Raw genomic sequence first — 25,716 nt, 5'->3', positions numbered from 1 at the left:
TTTCGTAAAGGTTTTATCAACTTAAAAGTATACACGTGTTTTCGAGAAATCAGTATGGCAGAATCCTTAATTCCAGCCAAGGGGAATAACTACGATCCTTTATTTCCGGAAAAGTCAAAGCAATTTTTTCTAACAAAAAGAAAGTATATATTGAGACTAAAACAATAATAAAATTGTTTGATTATTGTATAGGGTGGGCCAAAATAAGGGTCCTATCTTTAAATTTGAATAACTTCCACAAAATAAAAGTTAAACCTACCAAACTTTATGTGTGTGTGTAGACTGACCCTTCCGAGATTTTTTTGAAATAAACAAAACAAATTTTGGCCGAAAAACACTTCTTAAAATTTACATGAATTTATGAATTTTTAAAAATAGGACCCTTATTTTGGCCCACCCTGTATAACCTTGTAGTAAATATAAAACAATAAAATTATTCACTACTTGTAAAAGTTGTAAAATTATTATTCATTGTTAAAAATTATTTAAAGTTATGCTTATAAAATAAATGCATCTAAATTATTAACTATAAAAAATGCATTTTTTCTCTAGTAGCATTACTTAAATATATTAATTAAAATTGAATTTAAAAAAAAAACTTAAAGGTTTATATTCAACTTATAGAATTAACAAATGGAGTCGTATCTTGGACAATTGTTGCAAATTAATAGAATACTCATTAAGTGTTTGTTCCTTTTTGGGGAATTCGCATGGATTGAGTACTTCCAGTATATTTGCAATATTTGATTAGATTTGTTCTTTAGACGTAAGTTTACTTTTTGTGCATAATTTTATTTTCAAAGGCGTTCCAAAACCAGTTTCCAATATGACCGTGTTGTGTAAAGGCGTGTAATTACAGAATGATAGGCTGTATGAGGGCATATATGCAAATCCACGAGTGCGGCTCCATTTTGGATGCATTTTGGAATAAGAAACATGAATCAAAATAATTTTTGAAGAACAGTCATTTTTGAAAAAAAACCCATAAAATTCGTAAATACTCTCTCTTTGGAGCAAAAGCTTATCATATATAGCTTTAAAAAGTAATTTCACCTTGAAAACCCTACAAAAATGCATAAGTCCAAATCGGACGAATTTTCAGTAAATTTGTACACGTTATTGCAGTATCCACTCACCACCCACCTGTTGATTTCTTAGCGGCTTTTATGATTGGGTTATATTAAGAAAGACTCTACAAAATCATATTCAGTTCAATTAACATTAAGGCTACATAGGAGTTCATCTTATATGAAAAGCCCGAATAAACGAAACAAAATAACAAAACTTAACATCCATACTTTTTGATAGGTTGCCAGCATACTATGATGTAGCTATCATGGTATTTTTAGTGTGCCGCCAGGTAAACACTGTAAAGATGACAATCATGGTCAGTAGGTACTCCGATGCACTGATCAACATGTGTGAATCTTCGTTTAGGAGCGGCATTGTGATGAGCAAAAATATTGTGATTGATCGCATTGACAAACTGTCTCATAACTATTTCAACCATGCCATCCCCAAGCTAAATAAATAGACACCGAAAAAGAAAGGATAATCACTCATAGTCAAGTCAAAACAAGCACTCAACAAGTAATGGAGAGAAAGTACCTTCAGTATTCGTTTGAAAGATTTCCCCATAAGTAGTATTCTCCACATTGGTAAATATATGGGTGAACTGAGAGGTCAGGAAATTCTTTTTTTTTTTTTACTATAATCAAAGAAAGAAGAATATGTCGTTTGAGTGTATAAATAGACAGGAAGTAGGCAGAGGAGGAATTACGGTTGATGGAGTTGATGGTTGAGCAAGAAAGGAATTCGAATGATCTGCCAATGCCACTAGATGAGTAGATGACAGCTGTGATGTTTGTGATAGTGGCGTCACTCAGCACTCATCAATTAATCGTTCAGGTCTTGTCAGAGTCTCAATGGATGACGTGGACACCCAAACACATACCTTGCATATGTTGTTCCCATCAGATATCAGAAAGTCCTATCATGGCCTGCATTTCGTTAAAGCCGCAAATTTTGCTGTAATCGTAAAATGCAATGTGTTAGCTAAAATGTTAGTCTTCAAACTTCTATGCGACATTTCTACAATTACACATCCTACCTTTCTAAAACGAATGCCATTGCAAAATAGCCTGATTTTCATCACTTGTTACCAGCAGAAATTCAATGACCTCAACAAAACAACAACAGCAACAACAACAACAACAACAACAACAACAACAAACTAACATGATTCAGCAACCAACGGGGAAAAAATGAAAACTCTTAAATAAAATAATATATTGTGTATAAAAAGTTCTTCCTTCTGAAAGGAGAATCAGCAACTACAAGCAGTTGCTTGCTATGCAGAAAGATTCAAATGCCGCTAACCCTTTCTACAACAAAATTAAGTAAAGACTAACCATGAAAGGTTTGCATTCTTTTTGATTTCCAGGAACTTAACCATACTTAGATTAATTTTTATAGTTTTCTTCATGTTAGTATTTTTGTCGATTTCTAATGATTACTTCTTTCTTGCCTCATGCTTTCAGAAATTGTAAGTTAATTGGTTTGTTCTGTGACTACTGTACTGTGGCCTGTTGAAAGCAAGCTAAAATATTAAGGCTGATTGGAGTGATGAAGGAGGATAAATCGCAAGGATTCCCTATATTCTACAGACAAATATGGATCAAAATACATGAAAAACACCAAAACCACCCCAAATTTCATTTTTTAACTAAATATCCAATAATTACATATCCATTAACACAATTTTAATAAGAAAAAAGAGAGTAGACCAATTCCAAGCAAATAGAATATAATTCATCTACAGAAATAAGCAACATTTCCTCATTTTACCCGAAATAAAAAGTTATGAAATTGTTTGGAGATGTTAACTGCCAAACATTTACTTTTTTTCAATAATTCCTTTTCAACCTGACTCAGTGCACCAATTAACACGAAACATGAGACTACACTCATGAATTTGAAGATAGACCCTATTTTCTACTTCATACAGTCTACCTATAAATTACGTCTTTATCGGATGGGAATTGTCCCGCCTTAACTCCACTGATAGAATTCTTCAGAACACATGCTTCTGTGGTTTAATGTCTTTTGTGAATTAATTTCTAGTAAGCGAAACTTGTTATTAGAAAGATTCGATCTGGCACATTCTTCTATCATAAACTTTTTAGAACTAGTGAACTTTTGAAATATGGTGTATCGTTAACATACTGAATTCTTGACCTGTCTCAGTAAAGAAAAATTAAGTATAATAGCTCTGAAGAAATCTTCAACCAACTATTTCTGCAACCCAATGGCAGATGAATCATTGAGAAAAATGTGTTTAGAGATAGAGAGTGAAGGTATATAATACGCATCAAGAGCGTGGATAAATGGCCAGTAGATTGGGTGAAAGCTTAATGTTTTGAGAGTGACTGGTTGATGCGATGAGTGATTGTGCTAAGGTTAGTTAAGAATTTTAGAAGTTTAATGTGATTTTTATTACTGTTCACGATTCACATAGGGTGAGTAAAATTAGGAAAAGCATGCCGATGATTTGTGCAGCGGGAGAGAAAGAAAGCCCTTTACTTTAAAAATAAAAAATAGAAACAAGATAATAGAAACAATTATAGTGAACATTTTAAAATTATTATTAAAATTGTCGTTTATTTGCTGAAAAATTGGATACTATTTTAAAAGTTTGTACATTTGTATATTATTTTTATGTCTTCAAAAAAAGAGAAAACAAAGAGACTTGTTTGAAATATGTCTGTGTTGAAAAAAAATTGTTTCTGCTGTAAAAGAAAAAGATTGCTTTTTTGCTGTAAAGACTCCCTCAGTTTTTCTTTCTTTTTAAAATTGCACAAGGACTCTTTAATCGATTATTACAGAACATAATAAAGATAGGAAGAAAAGAGAAGACTTTGACTTGTTAAATGCTATATTTTTTCAGGTTGTGGGTTATATTGTATTGAATTATATTGTTTTAGTGTTGCTGAAAACAAGCAGTAGAGAAGCAATTTTGTTTTGTTAAAATGTCATTTGTTTTTCTTAATAATGTTACGCTTATTTAAGTAAAAATATATAAGCATTTTAAATATTGGAAAAAAATAATGAGTATATGCCTTTTCGACCATATGTGTTTGCATGAGAGACTAACATAGACTTTACTTGTTTTACTTCAGGTAACAGAGATCCTTGAGCTTCCCCATAGGAACAACACTTGATTTCATTATAATAAAAACTTAATATTCTAAAGCCCTTTGCAGAGATATAGTTTTCTTTTTTATGGCTGCTAGCTGTATTTTGCTAAAGCTTAGTCTTAAAGTAACTGTTTCAAGGTATTGTTTAAGATGTTTTCTTAAAAAAGTTCTCCATACAAAACTGGTATAATGCTTATATCTTTCAAGGACATATACAACAATATCAGACTAAATATATTATGACTACTAAAATATCTTTTTAATTTATATACTTTTGTTTTCTATGTGTTTGCATATGATGCAACAAAGTTATCTTCCATGTAAAAGAAGATCCACACACTTCGCAAGAATGTGGTTTTTCTCCTGTATGTGTCCGTATATGCTGCAACAAAGTTGTCTTCTGTGTAAAAGAAGAACCACAAACTTCACAAAAATAGGGTTTTTCTCCGGTATGGGTTCGCATATGCTCCACCAAATGTTGCCTACGTGTAAAAGAAGAACCACATACTTCACAATAATATGGTTTCTCTCCAGTATGTTTCCGCACATGCTGACACAAATTTTCCTTTCGTTTAAAAGAAGAACCACATACATCACAGGAATGTGGTTTTTCTCCAGTATGTTTCCGCATATGCTGTGACAAATGTGACTTCTGTGTAAAAGAAGAATGACATACTTCACAAGAATGTGGTTTTTCTCCTGTATGTTTCCGCATATGTTGTGACAAAGTTGCCTTTTGTGTAAAACAAGAACCACAGACATCACAAGAATACGGTTTCTCTCCTGTATGTGTCCGCATATGCTCAACCAAATGTTGCTTCCGTGTAAAAAAAGAACCACATACTACACAAGAATGTGATTTTTCTCCAGTATGTTTCTGCATATGCTCCGACAAAGTTGCTTTCCGTGTAAAAGAAGAACCACATACATCACAAGAATGTGTTTTTTCTCCTGTATGCCTCTGCATATGCTGCAACAAATTATACTTCTGTGTAAAAGAGGAAACACATACTTCACAACAATATGGTTTTTCTCCAGTATGTGTTTGCATATGCCGCAGTAAATGTGACTTCCGTGTAAAAGATGAACCACATACTTCACAAGAATGTGGTTTTTCTCCAGTATGTTTTCGCATATGCTGCAACAAAGTTGTCTTCTGTGTAAAAGATGAACCACATACTTCACAAAAATGTGGTTTTTCTCCAGTATGTTTTCGCATATGCTGCAACAAAGTTGCCTTATGTGTAAAGGAAGAACCACATAATTCACAACAATGTGGTTTTTCTCCTGTGTGAGTTCGTATATGCTGCAATAAATTTGATTTTTGTGCAAAAGAAGAACCACATACTTCACAAGAATGTGGTTTTTCTCCAGTATGTTTTTGCATATGCTGCAACAAATGTGACTTCTGTGTAAAAGAAGAACCACATACTTCACAAGAATGTGGTTTTTCTCCCGTATGTATTCGCATATGCTGCGACAATGATGCTTTCTGTGTAAAACAAGAACCACATACTTCACAATGATGTGGTTTTTCTCCTGTATGTGTTCGCATATGCCGCATCAAATGTTGCTTCTTTGTAAAACAAGAACCACATACATCACAAGAATGTGATTTTTCTCCAGTATGTTTCCACATATGTTTAAAAAGAGCCGTACTTTTAAAGGAAGAACAATATATTTCACAGGTATGCAGTTTTCTTTCTGTATGTGTTCACATGTAGCAACAAATCTGACTTTCGTATAAAAGAAAAACCACAAGGATGCATTTTACCTCTCATGAGTATATTTCTATGTAAAAGAAGAACCACATACTTCACAAGAATGCAGTTACTGTGTTGTATGGTTTCACGTATGATACCATCATGTTTATTTCAGTGTAGATTTTTGGACGTTCTTTATTACAAATGCCATGAAGATCCGTTCAGATCAAACAGTTGATTTATTTTCGCTTTGTGGAGTCTGCAAATATAAAATACACTTTAAAAAGATATATATTATGTGGAACAATTACCGTGTTATGTAAATACCTATTAAAAAATCCACATCATTAATGATTAAATTAAAAATAAAATAAGTACATTTTTATGTAATTCTGGAGCGTTTAGATAACTTTTGTCTTTTCAAGTATTTAACTAAAAATCATTACTTAATGAAATAAAAATGTAATAATTCTTTTTGCATAATATAAATAATTTTTAAAGAGATATTACTGTGTGTGTTTCATAAGAGCCCAACATATTTTCTCATTTAATTCAGGTAAAATAAATCATTGGGTTTCTGCCTGTAAAAACTCTTCATTTCATTATAATTAAAATTTATATGTGAAAGCTATATTCAGGGATATAGTTTTCCCTTTTTATGGCTGCTATCTGTACTTTTCTTAAACTTGATCTTCAATTAATTGTGTCAAAGTATTGTTTTAGATGTTTTTTCTAAGATCGGTTATCCATACAAAAACTGGAATAATGTTTATATCTTTAAAGGCCATGTAAACGAATATGTCGGACAAAACTTCAGTCTTTTGTTTTCTATGTTTTTGCATATGATGGAAAAAAATTATCCTCAATGTGAAAGAAGATCGACATGCATTAAACGTACGTAGTTCTCTTTTTTCTTGTAAAAGAAGGATCACAATTCACAATAACATGGTTTCTGTTTTTTTTTTAATTTTCTTATCACTTTGTTTTTGCTAGGAATGGGGCATTCTACCGGATGCCAAACAATGTCCCATTAGTTTAATTACTCCAACTGAGAAATCTATTTTTATGATTTTAACCATCCCTTTGAGTGCAATTATTTGTATTTCTCTTGCACTTGGTTCACCAGGTATATTTTCCAGATAGTATTTGAAATTCTTCTTGATTACCCCGGTGGCTTCTATAATGACTGGAATGATAAAGATCTTAAGATTCTAGTTTCTTTTCGTGTCATACAAATCATTGGTATTTTATTTTCTCCCTCTCAACTCTGTTATAGCCAGCATTAAAAGAGACGCTTACTTAAACTAGGGTTGTAACTTTCTCCCTCTTGTCCCATATCATTATGTCAGACTTAATAGCCCCGTTTTCTAGGTGTGCAGCTGTAAAAATTTCGTAGTCATTGTGGATGGTGTATTACTTATTTCCAACTGTTCTTTCTGGTAGATGTTTCCAAGACTTGCTACTACATTGGATATTCAAGTTTTACAGATTTTCCAGTGGAGATATTTACACATTCCATTGTGTCGTATTGTAAATTAGCCATTCTCCAACAGGACTTTACAACTGGTTGTAAGGTGGCTCACACTCTCTCTTTCTTTGTGGCAGAATCAGCACTTGTTTTTGCTGAGACCACTCATCTTTTTTAAAAGCATTGTTTATCAAGCTCTGGTTTTGGGCAGCTATTATCATTCCCTCCTGATCATAGTGAAGAGATCCTTTTTCAGCCAGTCTACAGATCCTTCTTTATCTATATATTCCAGTGATAGATCATCCAGGAAATATTTGGCATGTTGCTAGTTTGCCCATTCTTCCAGTTTTCTGCAATTGAAGATCTTAGTGTATTTTTGATGACTCTTCTGGGCTATTTCTGTTGCAGGATTGTTTTGTTTCTCTCTCGTTTGTAAGACAATCTTCTGCAAAATGTTTGGCCAGTTTTATGATAGGGTATTTCTACTGGCTTTTTTTTCTTGGTGTGTATATACCATTTTAAGGTTTGAATTCTGGGAGCTTATCAGATGCCAAATTCTCACAATAGGGGCTAGGTGTTGATGCTCAATCTTTGACAACACATACCTCCTGCTCCTCTTGGAAGATAGTCTTTGCAGACACTGGTTTCTGTATGTTACTCTGTACAATGCTTACATTTTTCTTCTTTTTATGTCTATCCTGTTAATTTCTCTCTGTTGTCAGTCAACAATGCCAAAGTTATATGTCACCACTGGTATAGCTAGTTGGTTAATTGCCGTCATTTTGTTTTTATTTGTGAATTGTGTTATACAATTTTTTTCTTACACAACACACATACTCTTTGCCTAATTTTTCTCTAATTCTGCCATGCTGAATTGCATCTTTTTCTTCTATGCCAAGGTATTTGTATTTTTCTTGCTCTTCTAGATTTCTGATCTCGGTACCTTTATCAAGCTGTATGTTTTCTATGTGGATCATTTTCCCAGTTCTGATGGAGCACTTGGCACATTTGTCCAGACTGAATTTCATACCAATATCTTTAGAGAAAGTATGTACAATTTGTAATAGCTCACTTAATTCGGCATCTGAACTGGCACACCGCTTGATGTCATCCATGCAGAGCATGTGGTTGACTTTTTTTATTTGGGTCTTGTAGGCACTCCTACTTTTATTAAGTAATTTGCATAGCGGATCTATTGCCAAGCAAATTAGGGAAATAAGCTGTCTCCCTGAAAAATCCTCTTCAGATTTTTATGTCTGGAATTTTTAATTTTCCATTATTGTGGCTTAATGTCATGGTTGTTTGCCACATCTCCATATGCATAGCCATGAACTTTATATAGATGAAAGCATTGCAGCATTCGTATATCAGGTAAACTATCATATGTATAATATGTGATAATCAATCCAAGCCATGCGTAGATTTCTCTGCCACTTACTACAGTCTTCAAAAATGGTCCTGTAAATCAGCAACTAGTCCTTGGTGCCTAAGCACTTCCTACTGCATCCTGCCCATTCTTTTTCCACATGTGCTCCAGAAGAAAGGTGAAAATGGAAATGATGGTAAAGCTATACCTAGTGAATGGTTTCCCAGAAGAAATCCCCGCAAACATGCAGAGAATCACTGAGATCAATATATGGAAGTGGATGATCTCTTGGTCCATGCCATAGTCCTAGTAAAGAATGTGAAGGGTCCAACTGTTGCTGCAGCTGTGAGTGGAAATAAGTGCACAAGGCCCCACTTGAATGACGAGAGACAGGTGACGAGGTGACAGGAGGGAAGACCTGGCATCAAGTGCTTCTGGTGGCAGGGTCCTCCCCTGCTCAAGGACAGCAAAGAGCCGAGACTGGAGGTCACCTGCTACCGATGTGGATGAGTGGGGGACATAAGTTACTATTGCGTTGCTTTGCAGGACCAGGGAAACGAATGAAGGGGAACCATTGCACCAGTGGTTCCCCCTTCTATGTGGAAATGGCGCACAATGAAATGTTGCCTCAGTTACTGGTAGTAGTCAATGGTAAGAGAGCCATGGCCCTTGTTGACACAGGCTGCACCACGACGTTGGTAGCAAAGAATGTCACTAGATCATGGAGCGGAGTCAGGAGTATTAAGACCATGGATGGCAGGGAGGTGAAATGTCTAGGAGAGACAACAGCGGAAGTACTGGTGCAAGGTGTACCTATTGGACTGCGAGCCCTGGTGTTGGATCGTCTGGTTGGTGACGTTGATATGGTTTTAGGTGTAAGTGCGATCAACCAACTGGGGGAGGTGCTACGTTGAGGGGGAGGCAAGTAACTTTTGGACGCCTCGGTGCAGTAGGAATGGCAGGAGTGGAACGTGATAGAAATATCAGAACGCAAAAACCGGAGGCTTGCTGCATCGAGAACGAGGATTTCCTGGTGAGGTTTGATGGCGAGAGGTGGACGGTGGAATGGAAATAGATCTCTGGGGCTCCGGAACTACGAAACAAAGTAAGCTGCTACAAGAAAACACTGCGAGGAGAAAAATAAGAAAAGGATTCGACGAAGAAGTGGAGAGGTGGATAGAAGAGGGAATTCTGAAACCGTGGACAGGGGAAGAAAAAGGAGTGCTACCATTACTGGTGGTTGTTCAACCCACCAAGAACAAAGTTAGATTGGTACTGGATTTCAGAGAATTAAACAGACACAATGTCTCTCTGTATAGGGGCTTGTCAGAACAATCTGGCATGAGGATACTTTTCCATAGAAGTAAACCCTGACCAAATATTCAAAATCACATAGTATTTGCAGCCCAAATAAGATCTACTCATTATGGCTACCCCAGAGCTTTTCTGAGGAATGGTGCACCTTCTCCAAGTGATATTACCTCAAGTAATAGCACGAAGTTGGATACTCCACCAGAACAGATAAATTCTTGTCCTGGAATCCAGTAAGACCATGAGACCAACATGAAAGATATACTACAACATATAAAAATGGTTAATTGGGGAGAGGAAAATTATGTTCCTAATTTCTTTACTAACTCAGTGCTTAAGAGATAAAGAACTTTAATGAAACATTCAAATATCTATGTATCTCATATAGACTTCAAGTGTTAGCCCCAGGTCGTGGGCCTCTTGATTTCTGAGAACTTCGACTGAAGTAAAATAAACCCAGAAAGGGGATTCACATATGCGAAGAGGTCATGAGGAAATGGAGGAGCATGGAATGGGCCACTAAGATTGTCAACCTGAAGTCGGCTTATCTCCAGATCCATGTAGATGAAAAACTCTGGCAACATCAATTAATCCGGTACAAGGGGAAGATGTATTGCCTGTAAAGCAATAGCAAGAGGTAAAGTAGACTATTTTGGTCTACTAATAATTTTGTCTGATGTGTAAAGGGCAGTAAATAGCCGTCCCCTGACATATAGGAGCTCTGAGGATGCTGATCTGAATGTCTTAACCCCTAACTCTCTCATGAATGCGAATGTTGGTCAGGGAATAATAATGCGGTTGGAAAACCAGGACCTGTAAACGATCAATCTTATTAGTCAAAGTGGCTTTAAATTTAGGAAAGTTTGGAATGAGGACTATTTGTGGAGTCTCAGAGAAAGAGCAATGAGCTTGGCTGATTGTTCTTTTGAAGATAAAGTAAAACCAGGAGATATAGCACTCATAAAAAGCCCTCTGAAGACAAGGCCTTTTTGGTCCCTAGATGAAGTTCTACAGCTAATTCAAGGAAGTGATGAATTGGTGCACATGGTGAAGGTGAGGAAAGGGAATGGAGCTATAGACACATACTCTATCAAGCATCTCTTTCCTCTGGAAATCTCTCAACAGCCTGGAGAACCTGACCCGATAGGCATGGAACCATGGAGTTCACAGGATATAAGCCAAGACCCTCAACAGAGAGAGAGAGAGTACTATAATTTGGATCTGTCCTAGCTGTAACATACCTGAGGATACCAGACCTATGATAGCCTGCAATAGATGCAATGACTCGTTTCACTTCAGCTGTGTGGGTCTAACTGAAGCACCACCAGAAGATGAACAATGGTTCTGTCTGACTTGCAACCCTCAAGGAGTTGTAACTGGTAGACCCAGTTTATCAGGAGTCTAAACAAACTGTTTTATTCTCTTAAAGATTTTTTTTTCTTTTGTGGGGAATGTGTGAGAATTTTGAATTGGTGGACTTGCCGAGAGTAGGTCGGTGGGGAAGAGAGGAGTGCTGGTAGCTGTGACCAACACGGCCGGTGGTCCGTTAATCAAATAACCTGAGTGCTTATTCCTTATAAGTTAAATAGACATTCCAGTCATGCGTGAATCTTGTTGACTGAGAGTTGGAGTCGATAAAAAGGGGTGGCGGCTCTACTGTTGTTGTAGTAGTTGTTGCTGTCTTTTAGACAAATTACACTTCGACCATCATTACCCATTTGTTACTTTTACAAGGAAAGACTGCTTGTAAGCAACGTCGATATTTTGTTGCAAGATTTAAACTGTCTTTTCTTCCCCTCCCCCCTACTCGTCGGTATGCTAATTCCGACAATTCTAGTGTTGAAAACATGTTTAGGAATTAAAATTAGGTTCTGATAAATTCTTTTGAAATTTATAAATAATGTGTTACGTTAAAAAACGTAATTCTTAATGTTGCATCTCTTATTTTTTTTGTAATTATTTAAGCAGTCAATCTGTTGATTGTTTTTGTTTCAATTTCAAGTTAGGACTCAGCCTGTAAATGTGACATGTGGGACCATATTTATGAGGGTTTTTGTTAAGTATCGCCGTGTTCAAAGCCATTTGGCAGAAGTGACGTAAGACAAACTTTTAGGTACAGATGAATAAAACTGTAGATAATCTATCTTTTATAATGCAAATATATAAAGAGAAGTTTTATTCAAACAGTGCTTATTTAAATGTTATAAAATTTATAACCTTTATAATAAAAGTAATCGTTTCTGGTGGAAATTTGGTATAATCAGATTATTTTAAAGGACAATTCATTAAGAATTTGTTTATGTTAGACTTGAAGACGACAATATGGTACTCAGCTATAAAGCAGACTAGCAAACAGAGTTCCACAGATGGGCAGTTCTAAATAGGAGCTTTGTTGATGGTATCGACATTTAGGTTTAGGCACCGATAGAGATTGTAACTGCCTGTATTTGCTTCTATAGCAGCTTTAAGGAACTTTTTTTAATAGAAATTATGCCAAACAAGTGTAATAAAAATATGGTACGTATGCACTTTATGTTATCATGCTGAAATAATGTTATTATTTAGAAAGCTATTCTTAACTTGGGTAGTGTTATATATGTATATATATATATACATATATATATGAAAGACATTTACAGCGGGTTGACAGTTGAGGACACTTCCGGTAGCTAAGGCTTTCGGTAAGATGGCGTTCTGGAAATAAAAGGTGTTTTAAACTACATGGAGCCAATCTCTGTCCTCATATCTCTTCCACAGGACATCCTGATCTCTACTCACTCATAATGATATTAAATAAATATCTGCATGGTAAGACAAACTTATTGTCACACTCACAAATAGATAAACTTTGCTTATATAAATCACATCCATAATGATGTATGTATACAATATAGTGTCAGAAGTTTAAAACCCATTTGTTTTGTTGATGAAAAATAATAATAATAAATAAAAATAAATAAATAAAATGGATTTGCATTTTATTCCGTCTCATCCACCTGATTTTTCCTCAGAAAATCTTTTTGAAGACTCGAAGGTTTTTAAACAAGACCTCAAAATATATTTAATGGCAACGGAAAAACTCAAGAAAAGTGACGAAGTTAAAACAAGCATTATTTTGCAATGTCTAGGAAAACAAGGCCATAACATTTATAGAAACTTTGATTTTAAACTGAGGAAGACAGCCTCAAATTTGCAACAGTTTTAGATAAATTTGAAAAATTTTGTAACCCTCAAAGAAATGAAACACTCTCTCGTTTTCAGTTTCTCACTGTTCGTCAGGAAGACACGGAATCATTTGATGAGTTCATTACTATGATAAAAACAATCAGCCAAGAATGTTAATTTGGTGAACTCTGTGAAAGTTTAATAAGAGATGTAATAATGATAGGTACTAATGACTCACGTTTACAAGAAAAACTATTGGCCGAATCTGATTTAACTTTGGAAAGAGGTATAAAAGTGGGTCAAACAGCTGAATTAACTAGACAAAGACTGGAGATATTATAGAAAGAATTAAAATCGGTGAACTTTACAAAAAAAGTCTGTAAAAAAGGAAAATACTAATCAACCACAACAACAATCCGGAAGTAATTTACCACACTCTTCAAATAACTACAGTAACGATAAAATAAAAAATGTAGATTCTGTTCATTCTCATTCATGGAAACTGCCCTGAATATGGTCAAATCTGCAATAAATGCAAGAGATAAAATAATTTTGCGAGTAGATGTCCTGCTAAAAGAGTAGTACATAAAGTGCACCAGGAACACAGTGAGGCATCTTCTACAGACGAAGATAATTATGAAAATTATGTGGATAGCATCTCTGCCAAATTCTCATCCAAGGAGAAAAAATAACAACAATCCACAAAGTTAATGCCTTAGCTGAAGATTGGAACATTAATTTACAAGTCAATGGGACGAACATACAATTTAAAATGGACTCAAGCAGTCAAGTTAACATTCTTCTGATAAAAGATTACTATAGATTATCAGTTCGTCCAAAATTGCATTCAACCAACATAACACTTTCTGCCTATAATGACACAGCAATACCAGTTCAAGGTAAGTGTGTTGCTCAAGTAATAAGAAATAATGTTAAGCATCATGTCATGTTTGTCATAGCAGATATAGATGCATCTCCAATACTAGGACTAAACACCTGTACTAGTCTCAACCTAATAAAAAGGTATGCAAAATGAACACAAATAACAATGATTTTCTCTCTGAATTTAAGGAATGCTTTGGAGAACGTGGGACTCTCCCTGGTATTCATCACATCACAATGGACCCAGAAATTAAACCTGTCATAAACCGTCCACAGAATATTTCAGTTGTACTAAAGAAAAAATTAAAAAAGGAACTCATAAAAATGATAGAGTTAGGTGTCATTAAACCTGTATCAGAACCAACAGAATGGTTATCATCATTAGTGGTAGTAGAAAAACCCAGTGGTTCCCTTCGTGTATGCCTTGACCCATGGAATCTTAACAAGGCTATAAAAAGAGAGCATTGTAGCTTACCAATAGCATCAGACATAATACAGGAAATGGCAGATGCAAAGTTTTCCACTAAGCTTGATGCATCTAATGCATTCTGGTAGATTAAAGTTGATGAGGAAAGTTCCAAACTTCTCACTTTCAACTCACCTTGTGGATGCTACAGATTCACACGTCTACTATATAGCATACACAGTGCGAGTGAAATATGTCATACAAAAATAGCAGCTATCATAGAACATGTTGAAGGATGCAGAAACTCACAGGATTATATCCTCATTTGAGCAGACACTCCAGAACTCTTACAAAAGAGAACTACTGAGGTTCTGAATGCTATAAGGAATCTGGCATGAAACTAAATCAATCAAAGTGTCAGTTCAACATTACTGAGTTGACATTCCTAGGACACAAAATATCCAGTAGAGGGGTTGAACCTGATGACAAAAAATGAAAAGCGATCATGAACATGCCAGATCAAGCAAACAAAACAAAACTCCAGCATTTTCTAGGCATAAATTACTTAGGAAAATGCATCCCTAACTTATCAAATGAAACTGCACCTCTTCGCCTCTTGTTGGAAAAAGATAACATGTGGTCTTTTGATAAACCACAGAAAGAAGCTGTTTGACGACTACAAAAATTAGTTACACAGAGTCCAACATTAAAATATTGTGATGCAGCACTTCCCATCAGAGTCTCTTCAGACGTATCAACCCCAGGATTTGGGGCTATGTTGGAACAAAAACACAATAATAACTGGACTCTAGTGGCATTTGCTAGCCGTTCTCTTACATTAGCTGAGAGCAACTATTGCCCGCTTGAACTGGAAATGTTGTCTACAGTATTTGCATGTGAACATTTTTATGATTTTTTATATAGGCAACGCTTTATAATAAACAATGATCACAAGCCTCTCAAAACTATTGTCACAAAACCAATCTCTAAACCCCACCCAAAGTACATGTTTCCTATTACGCTTACAGAAATACAATTTCGAAATTGGATTCACTCAGGACAAACTAATGCACATTGTTGGCACACTCACAAAAGTACAACAAACCAGAAATCTCTGGCAAAGAAATTAACTTTTTGTCCACTACCGAGCGACAAATGTCATCAACAGCTCATAACTCAGACGGCTAATGATGAAACATTACAACAACTGCAACAGCAAATCAAGTCAGGATGTCCACAGCATCGAAATAATCTCAATGCCTGTCTTCAACCATATTTTAATTACAGAGATGACATGACATACCAGGAAGGACTACTATTAAAGGGTCAACAAACTCTTGTTCCAACCAATATGCGACCAGAAATGTGCAGGATTTTACATCAGGCACGTCTTGGTATTGAGAAAACCAAATCCAATGATAGGCAGTCTCTTTTTTGGCCAAACATGAACAAATAAATAGAGGACATGATAAAAAATTGCGAATTATGTCAACACTACAGCAATCAACAAAGTTCAGAGCCAGAAATATGTCATGACATTCCTGACCAACCATAGCATAAGGTTTGTATGGACCTCTTCAGGCAGCGGGGGAAAGATTACCACATGGTAGTGGATTACCACTCAAAATTTTTTGTATTCAGCCATCTCACTGATAGAACTGCATCAACAGTAATAACTTGTACAAAACATATCTTCTCGAGCCATGCTATACCCAAACAAGTAATATCCGATAATGGCCCCCAATTTAAATCTCAGCAATACAAGGAATTTGCTACAAAATGGGATTTTTTCCATGTAACTAGCAGTCCAGAATACCCACAATCTAATGGTCTAGCAGAGAGAACCATCCAAACAGTGAAGAAAACACTGCACAAATGTTTCCACACTGGAGACGATCCATATATTGCTCTACTAAAATTACGTACAACAGCTGGAAAAATAACTCTCCTTCACCAGTAGCTAAACTGAATAACCACCAACTGAGAACACTTCTTCCAAGCATAAGAAATGATGGTTATGATCTTTGCAGATCATCCCCAACTAACATGCAGAAGGTAAAACAGCATATCAGCAATAAGCACGTGTTGCCTTCACTAAAGATAGGGGATCACATCAGAGTACATGATGGGAAAACTTGGTCCAGGATAGGCAGAGTGATTGAACATTGCTCTCAACCAAGATCATACTTGGTACTGATGGATAATGGCAGAACTATATGCCCAAACCGCCGAGATCTACTGCTAGTACCTCGTTCAAAGGTGCCAACAGCACAACCTTACCCTGACACAATATTTGGTTTACCCACGCAAGTTCATCCACCAAGAGAAAGAGCACCAAACCCAGCAATTCCAGAGTTAGGAGTTCGATCAAGGTCAGGACAACCAATACATCAACCCAGATGGATGCAAGATTATTTGTTAAGTGAACTTGCATTTCAATAGCAAAGGATCTTGGGAGGGGTGATCTTATATATGTATATATATATATATATATATATATATATATATATATATATATATATATATATATATATATATATACGAAAGACATTTACTGTGGGTTGACAGTTGAGGATACTTCCGGTAGCTAGGGCTTCCGATAAGATGGCGTTCTGGAAATAAAAGGTGTTTTAAACTACTCGGAGTCAATCTCTTTCCTCATATCTCTTCCACAGAACATCCTGATCTCTACTCACTCATAATGATATTAATAAGTGCACTATAAGACAAACTTATTTTACTGTCACACTCACAAATAGATAAACTTTGCTTATATAAATCACATACATAATGATGTATGTATACAACAGGTAGGGGAGAGTATTTTGTAACTATTCTGTACTTTCAACTCACAATTTAATAAAAAAAAAATGATATAAAACTTGAATGTAACTTGGAAATACTATATAAAATATTGCACGATAACATAAGTGCATAAGCACTAAAAAATAATTAAAAACAAGAGGCATGTTTGCCGGGATATTTAAAAATGTAATGGAGATAAGTACATTTACTAAGCAAATACTCATAATAATTTAAAAAATTATTTATTTATTTTTTTTTTTAATCTTTTACAGCTTTTTGTTTTCACGGTGATGATAATTGTTGCATTTGTTTTGCCCCGAGAAAGAATTTTGGAAGATGAAAATGCTGTAGTTTTTTTTTGTTTTTTTTTTAATGATTTTGCAGTCGTCGATTGTTCTGTTTGTTTTTTTTAATTGTTTTCATATATAAAAAAAATACTTTGGGTTTGTATTACTGTACACATAGATTCGAAAAAGTTGTCAAAAAACAAATATATAACAAATAAATGTTATCAAAGGCAAGATAAGTTACTTTTCTACCAAACTGGATATATTTTTTGTGTTTTTATTCAATGTAACATGTTTATTCAGCTCGAAAAACATGCAGTGTTTACCGATGTATTGGAAAATTCAAAATGGCGCCCGACTGTCTCTTTAACACGGTAAGTTTGGCAAAAGATGTTATAAATATTAAACTAGACAAAATACTATTAAAAAACAACCGAATATATGTCAACTTATGTCACAGTAACATATATTGAGCGAATTTCTAACAGTATTTTTTTCTAGTTTATTATTTATAATATCTTTTTCCAAACTTACCCTCTCCGAGAGAGAGTCGGCCGCCTTTTGAATTTTCCAATACATCGGTAAACACTGTCAACTTTTCGAGCTGAATAAACATGTTACATTAAATAAAAACACGATAAATATGTCCACTTTGGTAGAAAAATAACTTATCTTACCTTTGATAACATTTATTTGTTATATATTTGTTTTTTGACAACTTTTTCGAATCTATGTGTACAGTAATACAAACCCAATACTTTAAACCCTAAATAGTGAAAAATATGTTTACTTAATTTAAACAATTTTAGGTAAACGATAAATGAGTTGTTGTTTTCTTTATTTTTGAATCATTAGTAAAAACAAAATAAAACAAAACGCAATCGACAGTTTAAAATATAAAAAGGAAAAAGTTGTCCAGGTTTTCACTATTTTCATTATGATTATTCGTTTAGTAAATGTAATTATCTCCCTTACATTTTTAACCTATTCTGCAAATGCACAAAATTTAGATGCTAAGTTCATTTAGTAATACTTACTTTATGTTTTATAATTTGCTTTCGACTGACTTTAACTGGTTTTTTTTTTTTTAAGGAAATGACTTTTCAAATATGAATGATTTCGTAAGATGAAACTAAAATTCAAGATGGCGAACGGAAGAACAAGTTCGCAGAAATAAATCGAAGAGGAAAATTAAAAAGTAAATTATTTCGAAATAGAGGCGATATCTTTGTTCAATATCAACGGATGAAATTAGAATTATTTTATTTATCTCAACATTTTAGTATTTACATAATGGAAAAAGAACTTAAAGAAGATGATAATTAGACATAATGATCTGGTATTTATACTTGTTCGGTCTTGGGAAGACACTTCCCAGGCATTAACTGATATTTGAAAACGGATGATAGTACTGGAGTTGCTTTTGTTGTGTGTGTGTGCGCACGCGTGTGTTTTGTTGTGTTTGTTTTTGCTTGTTTGTTTGTTTTGTTTTCGTAAAATTAACTCGATTCTATTGATGCAGCTACCCATTAACTTTAACATGTCATATTTCATCTAGTCCCTGACACACGATAATTTCTTTTGAAGTTGAAGTCCAATCTAAACAAATTCAAAGTCCAAGGGACAGGAAAGCGCCAGCGGTTCGATCAGTACGTACACACACACAGACATGGTGACACGCCACCAATACGAACCAACGTACACAATTACCAACCGGCCATTCTTTCCTTCCTTCCAAAACGACCTGAATTTATAGTTGTCGAAGACCGACTGATTTGCATACATGCACGAGATTTTGCAAGAGTTTCTGAGATCATACCATTACAAAATGCTGTCGGCGCCATCTTGGAATTCTTTTCCTATCCTAGCTTTGCAGCGATGACAAAGCACACACGCACACCTAGGTCGTTTCAGCGGTAAGCCCTCATTTTCACAGCTTTCGCCACACTCCCTCGTGATATCATTATCACAGAGGGGGCAGGGAGGCAGCGACCTCCTTCTTCGGGTGCTTCTACGGAGGGGCAGATAGGGAGCCTCGTCTTCAGTTGAGCTTCCGTCCGCGGTCTGGGGATCAGTGAACCGGAGGCTGCCAATTTCAGTGCTGTCGTCGTCCGATGAAGCTGGCGTATACCAGAATGATGGTTCACTGGTCGTGGAACTCGTTTCACATTCGTCACCGAGCGGCGGCTGCACCTGTGATGCAGCTCGCAGGTCCCTGACCTGTCGGGGCACCCCATCAATCTGCATGGCTTGCGGGCTGATCACCTCTGTAACACGCCTGGTTCCATAGCGCATGGTGCATCTGCCACGGGGTTTCTTAACCCAGATGACGTCTCCCACTTTGATACTATCTCGTGCCGCTTCTGGCTCGGGTAAAGAGCTGGCCGCTAACCCTTTCACCCTGACATGGTACCGGTGCAGTGCCTCAGCCAGTGCGGTAGAGGGCGAGACATCGTCCTTAGGGGTGATGTTGTACCAGTATAACGCTTCAGGCACTGTACACCCCTTCCTAGCTGCAATGGTCTTGATGGCCCGGTGGTTCCATTCCACGATCCCGTTCCTGCTAGGCACATGGGCGCACCGAAATCGTAGTCGTACACCCCAGCCATCTGTGAACTGCTTGAACCGCCCACTAGCGAAAGCGGTGCCGTTGTCGGTCAGTATTTCGGAAGGAGGGCCACGCTCAAGGAAGACACTTTCCAGTTCCCGGACAACGGCGGCTGCATCCTGTCGGCGAAGTGGCTGCAACAACGCAAACCTAGACAGTCCACAGTCAATCATCGTCAAAAAATCCCCGCCGTTGTGGTGGGTCACGTCCACCGCGGGCCTGTCCCAATTGTTCTTTACGCTCAGTTTTCCCTTCTTCCACCGTGCAGGCGCCAGATCGATCGACTTGCAGGTTTCACAACTCCTCACCACTGATTTTACCTCCTTCCTTGACACACAGGGGTCGACCAGTCTAGCGAAGTAGAGAGTTCAGTTTACACCGGGGTGACCACTCTGGCAATGGACGTCAGCAACATGGTCTGGTTTGAATCAATGCCCCACCGCGGCGCAGTTCACAGGTGCCGGTTCTTCCATTTCTTTCGGCAGGTCCAGCCAACAGCACGGCACTCTGATCAGCCGATCTGCGCGATTCTGACAGGACTGTACTAGCATCACATCCACGACCAGGTTGTATTCCTTGATGGTTTCGGTTAGGGTAGCAAGCCGCCTCCGTATGAGCATTTTGCCTGATGCCTTCGTCGCCAATCGTGCCTTTCCACTCAAGGCATCGGTCGTCCACTGATACACACATGTGGAGTCTGTAACGATGTGCAGGACTCTGGCCTGCCACTGTAGCGCCAGGTTGACCCCCTTCACTGTCGTATCGAGTTCAGCCAGGTTGATGTGCCTAGCGTCATTTTCTGGCCGAAGCCAGCAGGCATCTTCCACAATAGATCCGTTGACTGCCAGAGCAACACCGAGGGCGAGCGAGCTGGCATCCGCCCAAACCGTAAACTCGCTTCCATCGACGCACCATTTCCCTCGCACTGGATCGTCCTCGGAGACTCTGGCCAAAGTCTCCTCTAGCATTTTCCGCAGGGCGGGGTCGCGCAGCTCATCATCCCACCCGGTTGACATGAAAGTCGTTCGTCGCTTTATGGCCGCCACTGCCACCCGGAGCCACCCACACACAGGGAAGTGGCCCACCAGTTTCCCACAGATGGAGAAGACGCACCAATGCGTGACGCTAGTTGGGACTTCCGGGACGTCACCACCTCTTCCCCAGCTGAGTCCATCTGCACTGCCGCTCACACGCAGGCCAAGCACCTCTGTCCCATCTCGCAGTCGCTCCAGTTCCTTGCACATTAGCCCAAAGCTTTCAAAGTGTTCTTTAACCTTCTGCGCAGGCATGAGGCTCTCGTTCACGTAGATGTCATCGATATATGACGATGTCGCTTGTTGCACGGCTTCGTCCTGATGGCGGATCGCCTGCATAATTGCCGTCATGATGTTTGGGGCCACGTTCAGGCCAAACCCTAGCCTTGTCAAGCAATAAAGTGTCCCTTTAATCTTGACCGTCTGGTACGGCCACAGCGATTTTTCGACGCGTATCTGCAAGTAAGCTCTTCGCAAATCCAATATTGCTGCGTCCGCCCCTTGTTGCCGCCACTCTCTCAGTTTGTGTGTACAGACGTCTGCACCCCCATGTGCGGGTCAACGTGCTCGTTGAGTTCCCGGTAGTCCATGACGGGTCAGACTTTTTGTTTGTTCTCCTGCCTGATAGCCATCAGGGGAATCAACCCCTTTGGGGGCCCAAGTTCGTCTTCCGGGTACGGGACCAGCCAGCCATTGTCCTCCCAAACCTGGAGCTCTGCCTCGTACTGCCCCCTAAGATGTGCGGGAGGAGGATACTCCACCAGCTGATTCCGCAGGGAAACTGGTGGCTGGTCACCTGACCACTTCCAGGACACAGTCCAGGCGTTCGTGCCCCTGTTGTATTTTGCGTGGAAGTCGGGTTCATCAAGAGTGATGGCTGCGCAGACCAGTGTCTCAAGTTGGGGGAACCTTACATCACCGGCGCCGTTTATGGTGATTCCGCCCAGCCAGGTCTTACCCCAGTAGTTCCTCGTCGACCACCAACGCCTTCACAGCCACTGGGAGGCCACTGCACTGCTTACGTAGACCTCGCTCACCCCACTACGTATCAGCAAACCTCTGCAAATGGTTAGTAGCGGAACCTTCCGCTCCTTCCATGCGGTGCAACATCCCTTGCATATCAGGGTTTGGGTGCACCCTGTATCAACCAGTGCTGAGCATTTGCGCCCGTCAACATTCACGATTACTTCAGGGAGCACCTTGTTCACAGCCGCTTTGGGGAGGGTGTTGGCGTCGCGGCTTCCTCCCCCTGCTCGTTTCCTGGACACACCCGAGCTAAATGGCCTGGCTTGCCCCAACAGTAACAACGCACTCGCTTCCGTGCTCCATAATCCGGGGCGCCCTTCGTGTCACTCCTACAATCCCTGGCGAAGTGGTTGGGGCCGCCACATTTATAGCATCGTCAGCCCTCTACAGGCGATTCCAATGCCTCAACTGCTGCCGAGACTGGCTCCTCCTCGTCCTTCATGATGTTTCAGGCTCTAGCCAATAGCTTTTTTTTTCCTTTTTTTACACAGTGATCACCACTTATCAAGGCCCAGAAGCCACTCAGGGATAAAGGTTATTGCAATTACATTACGTTAGTGTGGAGATTTGATGAAGTGTTTACTTAAGGGGGCGGTTCATTAGGAATTTGTTAACATTGGACTTGAACACATCCAAGTTGTAGTCCGGAGGGAAGCAGGCAGACGGAACAGAGTTCCACAGGCATGCAGTTCTAAGAAAGAAGCTTTGTTCATGGAATCCACGTTTTGATTTAGGCACAGATATAGAGTGGGGGAAATTTTTCACAGTGGATTCAGCTAGACGGGTGTTTTTTGTGAAAGATTGGTGAGGGGGGACCAGAGATTGGAGTTCAGACGAGCACCTGCCATGGAAATAACGATAAAACAAGGATAGGCTCGCAACGTCTCTTTTGTGGGAGAGAGGTTGCAGGGTAGAGAAAAGGGCATCCCCCACTAAGCCACGAAGTCTATTTTGTATTCTGTCAAGTCAGGATAGGCTGCTTTTAGCAGCTCCTGCCCAGATATGGCAACAGTATTCCATCCTTGGACGTACTTGGCTTTTATATAGATAGAGAATTGCATCAGTCGTGAGATATCTTCTGAAGCAGTAGAAGGATCCCACCATCTTTCCAGCGACCTTGGCAACAGACTTGATATACGTGTTCCATTTCAGATCAGGAGTAAAGTTCAAACCCAGAAGCTTGTTAAAACACGGGGCCTCACCCAGACGAGAGCCATCCATCACAATTGATGCCAGATGGGGATCAGAGCATTGATTATGTAAGGATAGGAGTTTGGTTTTCTTCCCCCATTGAACCACGCGCTCGAGATCAGAGGAGAGAGAATCAGAGAGAGCTGTCATTTACAGCCTTTGATGTGTTGCTGTAGATGGTCGTGTCATCAGCATATATGTCAACAAATGATTTAAGTATGTGTTTAGGGAGATCATTGATGTAGATCAGGAAGAGAGTTGGGCCCAGGATTGACTCCTGAGGGACTCCAGCATTTATAGTGCAGGCCTCCGATTTTTGTCCATCTACCACTACTCTTATGAGCCTATCGGAGAGAAATGATTTAATGATTGAGAAAACATTTCCAGTTATACCATAACTGGAAATCTTGTGAAGTAGACCCTTATGCCATACCTTGTCGAAGGCCTTTGATATGTCAAGAGCAATTGCCCTAGAAAGGAAGCCTTTGTCAAGAGATTCACTAATCCTGTGGGATATAACCGTCAGCACATCTGCGGTAGATCTTGCAGAGCAGAAACCATATTGTGTGTCACTAAGAAGGTTATTCCTGCTGAGGTGGTTGACTATTTCTCTATTTAATATGGATTCCAGTAACTTACTCATAACACACAGGAGACTTATTGGTCTGTACTGAGAGGGAGATGACTTATCACCTGAATTCTTAAATACAGGGCAAACTGAGTAGGTCTTCCAGGGAGTCGGAAATCACTTCTCTTTAAGACAGCATTTAAATAGTTTCGTAAATATGGGAGCAAGTTCTGGTTGAAGCTTTTTTAACACTATAATTGGGATGTCATCAGGGCCAGTTGCTTTACTGGAATCTAGGTTCTTGATTAGCTTGGTGACCTCATGCACAGATATTTGTATGTTACCTAGCTAGTTCTGTGTTATAGGAGGAAATATGGGGAGTTGATGGCCTTCGTCGCATAGGGTAGAATAAGCTGCAAAGTTCTTTGCAAATAGTTTGGCATTGTCTGACGCTGACGAGATGATCTCTGGTCCATTGATAATGTTTGGGATAGAACGCACACTTCTGTTCAGGATCCTATTTGTTATTTGCCAAAACTGGTGGGAACCAAGCCACTGATCAGCTACCTTGGATTTAACAGACTGGGCATATAGCTCTCTTGCATTTTTTATTACTCTTATACAGTGGTTGCTGGCGGTCCTGAAAGCAGCTTTAGTCTCAGTGCATCTATTACGTTGGTAGCTATGGAAAAAGTGATTTCTGTGCGCGATGTACAGAAGCTATCCCAGTCAGTGCAAGATAAAGACCCCAGCTATAGTCATCCTGCTTAGGCTCACTAAGGGGGCCTATACCGTGTATCAGCAGCTCGGGGATGACGCGACTATGGAACAAATTAAAGAGGCGTTGTACGGAGCATTTGGAGCGGACCCTTTTGTTGCCTGGCGGCAATATAGCTCCTCTAATCCAAGCTCATTGAGCCTCGATGATGCCCGCAGCAGTCGACTGGCACTTTCCGGGAGCCCAGACAGGAAGGCACACGCCAATATGCGGTCGCTTGAACCCCCGAAGGGGGCGGCAAGCTTCTTCAGGTCGGCCAGATAAACATCTACCGTCTCCCCTGGCCCAAGCCGTCGTCCAGAAAATTGCCGCCAGGCAACAAAAGGGTCTGCTCCAAATGCTCCATATAACGCCTCTTTAATTTGTTCCATAGTCGCTTCATCCCCGAGCTGCTGATACACGACATAGGCCCCCTTAGTGAGCCTAAGCTGGATGACTATAGCTGGGTCCTTTATCTTGCACAACTGGCAAACGCGTTCGGCTTTCTCTACCCATTCAACCACCGAAGGTCCGTCCGGGGAGCCGTCAAATTCTGGGATCAATTCTAGGTCGAACTTGTCCATACCAGAGATATCTGCCGTAATAGCTTGAAGTTGAAGTCCAATCTAAACAAATTAAAAGTCCAAGGGACAGGAAAGCGGTTCGATCAGTACACACACACAGATATGTGACACGCCACCAACACGAACCAGTGTACACAATTACCAACCTACCGTTCTTTCCTTACTGCTTGCCTTCCAAAACGACCTGAATTTATAGTTGTCGAAGACCAACTGATTTGCATATATGCACGGGATTTTGCGAGAGTTTCCGAGATCATACTATTACAAAACGCCGTCGGCGCCATCTTGGAATTCTTTTCCTATCCTAGCTTCGCAGCGATGACAAAGCACACAAGCACACCTAGGCCGTTTGAACGGTA

At 38.8% G+C, this 25,716-nt stretch overlaps 1 protein-coding gene across 1 annotated transcript; it reads right to left on the bottom strand.

The window, feature by feature from the left end:
- Positions 1-3,640: 3,640 nt before the first annotated feature.
- Positions 3,641-18,733, bottom strand: LOC145263244 (uncharacterized). The gene is made up of 2 exons (XM_080120327.1): positions 18,627-18,733; positions 3,641-6,158 (listed from the first exon to the last, which is right to left on the bottom strand). Exon 2 carries the CDS (start codon positions 5,833-5,835, stop codon positions 4,456-4,458), a length of 1,380 nt encoding a protein of 459 aa, XP_079976453.1. The 5' UTR covers positions 5,836-6,158; positions 18,627-18,733; the 3' UTR covers positions 3,641-4,455.
- Between the last annotated feature and the right edge of the window lie 6,983 nt (positions 18,734-25,716).

Source organism: Euprymna scolopes, chromosome 38 (genome assembly GCF_053919585.1).
Source record: "Euprymna scolopes isolate OS-2025 chromosome 38, ASM5391958v1, whole genome shotgun sequence".
Classification (NCBI taxonomy): domain Eukaryota; kingdom Metazoa; phylum Mollusca; class Cephalopoda; order Sepiida; family Sepiolidae; genus Euprymna; species Euprymna scolopes.
This window is presented reverse-complemented; position numbering and strand designations above follow the sequence as displayed.

Coding starts and splice junctions, on each gene's coding strand:
- LOC145263244 (XM_080120327.1), bottom strand. CDS start 5,835: ATGTGGAAACATACTGGAGAAAAATCACATTCTTGTGATGTATGTGGT.